Here is a 7471-nt window from a genome sequence, read left to right on the forward strand (position 1 = left end):
AACCTCTGAAAGGTGGGTTTAGATTTACAAAGGCTTTTAAAGGCACGAGTTCCCATAAAATAGATGGTTATTTATATGCTCAGCATACAATGGAAGAAGTAGAAATATATCAATGAAATATTAGTCTAAAAACTAAGTACCCTAAACCCATTTTTTTTTTAGTGGAGGAGATTTTAGTTTCACAGCTTGATGGATGATATCTGGTCCCTAAAAGCCAAAATTAAAGCAGAAGTCGATCGTTTCTCATGAAATCACAGCTCCTTTAAAGTAGTCCTGGTTCTGAAAGCCTGCGAAGACTCCTGAAATCCGATTTTAACAGCCCAAAACAGGTGGCCAGAAAATCACCTGCCCTTTTTAGGCAGCCTTTGAGCCTCCCAATCAAATCAGCAATTCCCCCCCTTGTTATTTGCCATTCCCATCGGAGTTTCCAGGCGGATTCCTTCAGTCTCTCTCTCCAGCACGGCTCCTGCAGCGGTTCCAAAATGAAAAAAACCCAAAAACCAAGGAAAATCTATAGACTCATAACACCAGTTTATTGTATCATCTCCACTATTTTTTAGGCTCCCTCCCCCATCTTTAAAATCTTTTAAAAATTCTACTTTTTTTTTCGTTTTGCACAAAATTACTTCATTAATTAAAAGACAAAATAATACAGAACATAAATACATATTTAACAGATTTAAAAGGAAAAAAAATAAACAAAAACCCAAAACAAAACAACCAAAAAGCTTCCAAACAGCAAAAAAAAAAAAAACCAAAACAAAAAACCAAAACAAAATGTTAATTACAGCCAAACCTTGCTTAGAAGAACTCCTGACTTAAAAAAAGAAAAAAACAACAAAAAATAATCAACGAACACTTCAGACACGGAATTGGTTGGTCCCATCAGACTCTTCCCACGGGATTGTTCTGGGATTTGGGGGCTCATCCCTGTTGGTCCCAGTGAGTTCCTGCCCTCAAGGTTGGTCCGTTCCTCACATTGCAATAGACCCTGAAAGTCTCAAACAGCTTTTGTGGTGTTGTTGTTGTTTTGTCTCCCCCTCTCTCTCTCTCCACCCCCTGCTCCACGTTTGGCCAAACTTCCAGGCCGAGAGAGTTCGGCTCAGTCCTCCCAGAGGAGTCGAACGTTTTTGTCCTTCATTTGCTCAAAAGGCATCGCCGGTCCTTTTCCTTTTGTTGCGTGGTTTTGTTTGTGGTTTTTTTTTTTTGTTTCCCTCTTGTTTTGTTTTTTAATTTTTAGTCCTTTGTTTGGTTGGTTTTTTTTGTTTTGTTTTGTTTGTTTTTTTAATTGAATCTTAAATCCTACAAATCAAAGAAAAAAAAAAAATAATAACAGAGCTCTGTCCCTTCGGGGAGTTTCGAAGCAAGGTCGCGACGAGCAGAGTTCCCAGCGGCTCAGGAGGCACTTTGGAACACTCCACGCTCTTCGTCCTCATTCCTTCATTAGTGCATAATTCCAAGGAAGCCTCGGGAGGCTCCGGGAATCCTTTAAGGCCTGGTCAGGGTGGTGTAGACGGGCTGCTCCCAGTTGGCGGTGGGGCTGTGTGCCGGCGGGATGGACAGCCCGTTGAGGATGGGGGTGGCATAGGGGCGGCGCGAGGAGTGGAAATAGGGGTACTGGTAGAGGCTGGAGGCGTAGCCGGGGTAGGGGTTGTAGTAGTTGGAGCTCTGCAGGTCCGTGTAGTCGCACTGGGAGCTGGAGAAGGAGGCGGCGGCGGCGGCCGGGGCGGCCGAGGTGGCGCAGGCCTGGCCGCCGTAGGAGCCGTAGGAGTCGGAGTGCGCCGGGGAGCCGTGGGGCTGCTCGCTGTAGTGGCTGGGGCTCAGCTGCTCCGTCTTGATGTGCGGCCGCTGCTGGCCCGGCTCGGGCGCCGCCGGCGAGGCCGCGGCCGGGCTCTTGTGAGTCCACACCTGGGCGGCCGCACCCGAGTGCGGGTACGAGGTGCCGTAGGAGGCGGCGGCGCCGTGCTCGGCCGGCAGCGCCGCGTGCCCGTTCAGGGGCAGGTACTGGTCGAACTCGTGCACGTCGAAGGTCTCCATGTTGTTGATGACCTCGCTGCTCAGCTCCGAGATGTCCACGTTGCTGAAGTCGATGTTCTGGCGGCCGCTCTCCACCAGGCGCCGGCCCTCGTGCTTCAGCTCCTGCTTGCTGCCGTGGTGCAGGTCGGTTTTGGGGGTGGTGGGCGGCGTGGGGGGTCCGTGGGGCTGGCCTGGGGATGAAGGGACAAGCGAGGCTTCAGCAGTGAGCACAGAACACCCAACTCCCTCGCCATTCAATAAATGCAGTTATCTTTTATCGCTCTTATTGGGCGTTTGAACCTGTGGGAATGGGCAATGGTCCCCTGAAGCCCCAGGTGCCCCCTGGGATGAGCCTCGCACACGGCAGATGGAATCAGCTGGGAGCCCATCAGGATCACCCTGGGACACAGCAGGACACCCTGGCAGCAGAACCAGGGGGTGGATTCAGAGTGCAGCCCATGATGGAGCTCATCCTCCCCCTGAGGGACCCAGGGTTGTGATCCCAGCCATGGCTGGGGCTGCAGGACGTTCCCAACGCTCCCAGAATCTGTCAACACGCTCCCTGCGCCGATTCCTGGTGCTGGGAAGCTCTGTCCCGGTACCCTGCTCCCCAGGCACCCCTGTTAACCCATCACTCATTCTCCCCATCCTGGAGAGCGGGATCCCGGTGCTTTGGGATTCCCTATGGCACGGGCAGCTCCAAGAGCACTCACTAAGGAAAACCGCAGAGCTGCTGCCGTTGGCTCTCCGTGGAGGGATCCCATCCCACCCCGAGGGAATTCCCACAGCGGGAATGCTTTACCTGTGTGGTCCCCGTGGTGGTGGGAGTCGGCCATGCCCCCCAGCCCCGTGTCGGCCTTGTAGAGCTGAGTGCCGGCGTGGTGGCTGAGCTCAGCCCCCGAGTCCGAGTCGCTCTGCCCGGCTTTGACGCTTTTCCTCCTCCGGGGCTGGTATTTGTAATCCGGGTGATCCTTTTTGTGCTGCACCCTGAGCCGCTCGGCTTCCTCCACAAAGGGACGTTTCTCGTTCTCGCTCAATAAACTGGTTTTGGGGGGTGGGTTGTTTTTTGGGGAGGGGGTTGGTTGTTTTAATAAGGAAGAGAGAGAAAAAGATATTCCAAAATTAGGATCTTTTCCTTAGAAGTTTTCTTCTTGTTTTTAGGCTGGCACATCCCCACTTCCCATGAACGGATCTGAGCACTCACCAAGTTAACTAACAAAATTAATTTGCTGTGGTAAAAAGGAGTTAAAATCCACAGCAAAAAAAATGGATCAAAATACCAATACTAGAGCAGCACGAAAAACCCGACCACTGTCGACAGGGGTAACTGGGCAAAGCAAAATTCCCCCTTCCCCATTTCCAACACAATTACAAACTCTAATTCCCATGTTTGCCCTGCAAATGCCACCCCCTCACTGCCACAAACATTTCCAGCTTTGTTTGGTGCTTACAAAGAAACCACCAAGGCACCAGGGATGGGATTATTGCTTTCCAAACTCTCTCCTCCCCTGCCCACACCTCTCTTTGCAAACTTTTGGAGAGGCTCAGACCGCAGCGGGAGCATCGCTGGCCCGAGCAGGCAGGAAAGATGGGAATTAGGTACAGGCAGACACCATGGGATAAACCACACGGAAAAACGTGGCTCGGGGAAGAGCCTTGGAAAGCAAAGCGGGCTCGGATGCCGCCCAGCAAATAAAAGTTTGCATCCCCAGGCAGCACTGAGCAGATAAGCAGGGAAATTAGGAAGCTCGTTAAAATAACTGCTAAAAATGAGTTTAGCTGCGTTTATAGCTTGTTAAGCATCAAGCGAGCCAAAAGGGAGGGAAAAAAAAAAAAGAGAAAATTAGGAAAAGCCATAAAACAAGTCATTAAAAAAGTCTCATCGCGTGGGGATGGGGGAAGCCGCGGGCAAGGGAAGGGTTGTGCATCTCCGTGATGGAGCAGGGAAAATCCACCCGCGGCAGGAGCGAGGGTGCCCAAGCCCCTGCTCGGGGGGATTTTTCGGAGCAGGGACCCCTCTGTCCTTCGCAGGATGCCCGGGGAGGGGATCGTACTTCACTTGGAATCGCTCCGGGAACGCCGAGAAACAGAGAATAATAAAAACAAAGCGGGTAGAAGCTGTAAAGAAGCGCTGGGAGGGGGAGTCCAGCCGCGCAGCCCCGCGCAGGAGGATCCGCGCGGTGCGGGACTCACCGCCAGAGCTTGCCCAGGGTCTTGCTGAGCTCGGCGTTGTGCAGATGCGGGTACTGGTCCGCCAGCTTCCTGCGGGCGGCCTGCGCCCACACCATGAAGGCGTTCATGGGCCGCTTGACGTGCGGCTTGGCCTTGAGCGATCCGTTGCCGCGGACGGGCATCGGCACCAGGCTCCAGTCGTAGCCCTTGAGCACCTGCGAGACGGCGTCGCGGATGCAGGCGGGGAAGCGCTCGTCCACCTCGGCCGCGTCCACCTTGGCCCCCAGCGCGGCGGCGCCGGGCGGGCGCGGGGCGGGCGCGGGGGCGCAGCCCAGCCCCTCGGAGCCGGCGGGGGAGAGCGGCGAGTCCGAGTCCGAGTCCACGTGGGACATGGAGCTGGTGGTGCCCGCGGGGCTGCACGGAGCCTCCAGCGCTTTGTCGTGCTCCTCGGTCATGTTGAGCATCGGCGGGCGGCAGAGCCGGGCCGGCGGCGCGCTGTGCCCGCCCGGGGGCCGCGCACCCTCCGCGGGGCGCCCGAGCCGCGGGGGGGGAAAAAAACCGAGCAAAAAACAAGAAGTTCTAGAAGGAAAAAAGACACGAAACGCTCAAAACTCAGCCCAAAATCCGCGCTTCTACCCCCGCCCCGCTCCAAACGCCGCTCCGCAGCCGCCGGGGCCCCGCGCTGCCCCGCGCCGCGCTCCACGTCCAGTGCGAAACGGGGCCCCTGGCAACAAGTTACTTTAAGGGCAGGGCGAGCGGCCCCGCCTCCGCCGCCGCTCGCCATTGGTGGAGAGGGTTATGTGATTTGCATATTCATAATAATGGGCGTGGCTCAGTGCCGGCGGGGCCGTGCCGCCCGCGCCGCCGCCTCAGAGCCCCCGCTCCGCCGGCCGGAGCCGCCGCCAGCGAGGGGTCCCGCCGAGGGTCCCCTGCCGCCCGGGCCCGCGGGATGCCACCCGCCGCTGTTCCGGCTCCCTGCTCCGCCTGCCTCTTTCGGCTCCTCTGTGCTTTTTTTCCTCTGCAAATCGTCCGGGGGCTTCACCGCGTGGTTCTGGCGGGGACCCCCGGTGCTGGGGACGCGGTTGATGCTCCGCCGTGCAGCCGGGATCCCGCTTCTCTAGCGGGGCACCGGGTGCGGGATGGAGCTCCTTTTCCGAGGAGGATGCCGCGGGGGAGAGGCGCGGAGCGGCGGCGGCTCCGGGCTGGCGGAGCGGTGCCGTGGGTTATCCTAAAGCCCCTTTTCGAGGGTTTTTTTGGGGCGGTCGGTGCGTGGCAGGGCGGGCAGAGCTCCCGGTGTGTCCCCCGCAGCCCATCCCCGGTGCCCCCGGGCCGTGCGCTCCCGCAGCCCCGAGCGTGCCGCTTCGCCCCGGCTCTCTCCACCGGGCGAGTAACGCAGGAAATCGGGGAATCGCTGGGAAAAAAAGCGACGCGAGACCCTCCGTGTCCCCTCCCCGACTCTCCCTCCTCTTTTCCCGCAGCCTTCCCGCAGCGGGCTCGGTCCCAAGCACCGGGAAGCGCCCGGGAGATCCCGGCCGGAGGAGGATGCGGCACCTCGGGGTGAGACTTTGGATGGGGGAAAAAGGGAGGGTGACCCCCAAAACCTCCCCCGTCAGTTTAAGTTGCCCCTTTCCGAGCCAGTCCTGCTCATTCCAGCATTTATTTGGAGCATTTGATTCTAATTATCCGTGGAATTCAGCCTTCTAATTGCGACTGGGGCGGGGGGAGGAGGGAAATAAAAGCAGCTCCCCCAAATTCCGGTTTTATCCACTGATTCCCCCCGGAAAAATAGAGGGTCACGTATAAGATTGACACGGGAAAAAATAAGAAATTTGGCTTCAAGCATTCCAGCTTTTAAAAAGTACCAGGAACATGGTGGTTTTTGTTTAATTACTGTGATGTGTAATAAATAAACCGTATGCTTTGAATTTAAGTGTTTAAATGTGCCCGAACATCCGTCTGCCTTCTATGTGAAAATTCATTTATTCTCTCAAATGGCAAAGCAGGATTTAATTTTATTTTTTCAAGAGAAACCCAAACTGTAATTTTTCCAGTTTTCAGCTTTTCAGTTTGCAGAGTTACATCCTGATACATTTGAAATACGATTTTCAAAGTGTCTTTAAAAAAAAAAAATAAATTATTTTAAGGCTCAAGGCGAACAAAATATGCTGGGCTTCCTAATGAGAAATAACTGAAATTTTCTTCTAAAACTTAATGAGATTGGGGATGAGTTTGTTTCCCTGGGCTGTGGATTGGTGACTTCGCAGTGTTGTTGGACACTTGGGAAAATCTTTTTTCCTCCTCTCCTGTGACACATAATTAATGTATATTCCTATAAATCCTGTCTCATTGGGCAATTTAACTTGACTCACAGAATTCCAGTGTTTCATCTGTTTTAGCCAGGGCTGAGTCCAAGCAATCATCACTATTTTTAGTCCATCTTTCCCTGCGGAGCACCTTCCTCGGAAGATCCCAACCTCAGTGCGTGACTGAGGCTGGGAAGGGATTTGCGGGATGCTCGGAGTTTTGGAGGTAGGAATGGGAACAAGAACCCCTTTTTTCTGCTCCCTGTCTCCAGCTCCAAAGATTCCTGCAAAAGAAGCCCCCAAGGACAGGAGGAATTACACATGTTGGTTTTCTTCCCTGCTCGCTGCTGCCTTCCAGGGCTCCCCAGCTCTGCCTGAGGCAGGGAATTGCATTTCCCAGCCCACAGGCTTGAATTCCTCTTTGTCCAGCCCAGGTAGAAGGAGGAAGATGACTTTGGGTGGTTGTTTCCTCTTCTTCCAGAGATGGGCACAGGGATGAGGCCGTGCCTGGGAGCGGGGCAGGGAACGTGTCCTGCTGCACGTCCGGGCTCCGTCATCCCGCACCAACCATTCCGTGTCCCCGTGTCGCTCCTCAGGGGATGGATGGAGCACAATTCCCCGGCCTCACACACCCAGAACGCAGGGAAAGGAGGGAGCCAGGAGCACCTGGAGGTGCTCAGGAGCTCCGGTTTCCTGAGAAGTTCACTCATCCGTGAAATGGGATGAGATAATGCTCAGGGAACAAGTGGGTTCAAGTGGGGCCGTTTGTCCCGCGGGGGTCTCGTGGCCGGATTTTGTGTGCCAAAGGATGGGGGATGTTTGCCCAGGGATGGGCACAGGCTGGAGCTGCAGGGCAGGATCCCACAGGATGTGTCATCCTGGCCTAACACAGCCAGCCCTGACATCAGCATTCCCAGGAAAAGGCCGCAGATCCGGCAGGGAACAACCGAGGTTCCTGTTGCCCAGTTTTGGAGCCTTTA

The 7471-nt window shown here is 55.1% G+C and overlaps 1 protein-coding gene across 1 annotated transcript; it reads right to left on the reverse strand.

The window, feature by feature from the left end:
* Positions 1-837: 837 nt before the first annotated feature.
* On the reverse strand, positions 838-4889 carry SOX8 (SRY-box transcription factor 8). The gene is made up of 3 exons (XM_015642353.2): positions 4210-4889; positions 2819-3057; positions 838-2207 (listed from the first exon to the last, which is right to left on the reverse strand). Exons 1-3 carry the CDS (start codon positions 4650-4652, stop codon positions 1489-1491), a joined length of 1401 nt encoding a protein of 466 aa, XP_015497839.1. The 5' UTR covers positions 4653-4889; the 3' UTR covers positions 838-1488.
* Between the last annotated feature and the right edge of the window lie 2582 nt (positions 4890-7471).

The sequence above is a fragment of the Parus major genome, chromosome 14 (assembly GCF_001522545.3).
Source record: "Parus major isolate Abel chromosome 14, Parus_major1.1, whole genome shotgun sequence".
Taxonomy (NCBI): domain Eukaryota; kingdom Metazoa; phylum Chordata; class Aves; order Passeriformes; family Paridae; genus Parus; species Parus major.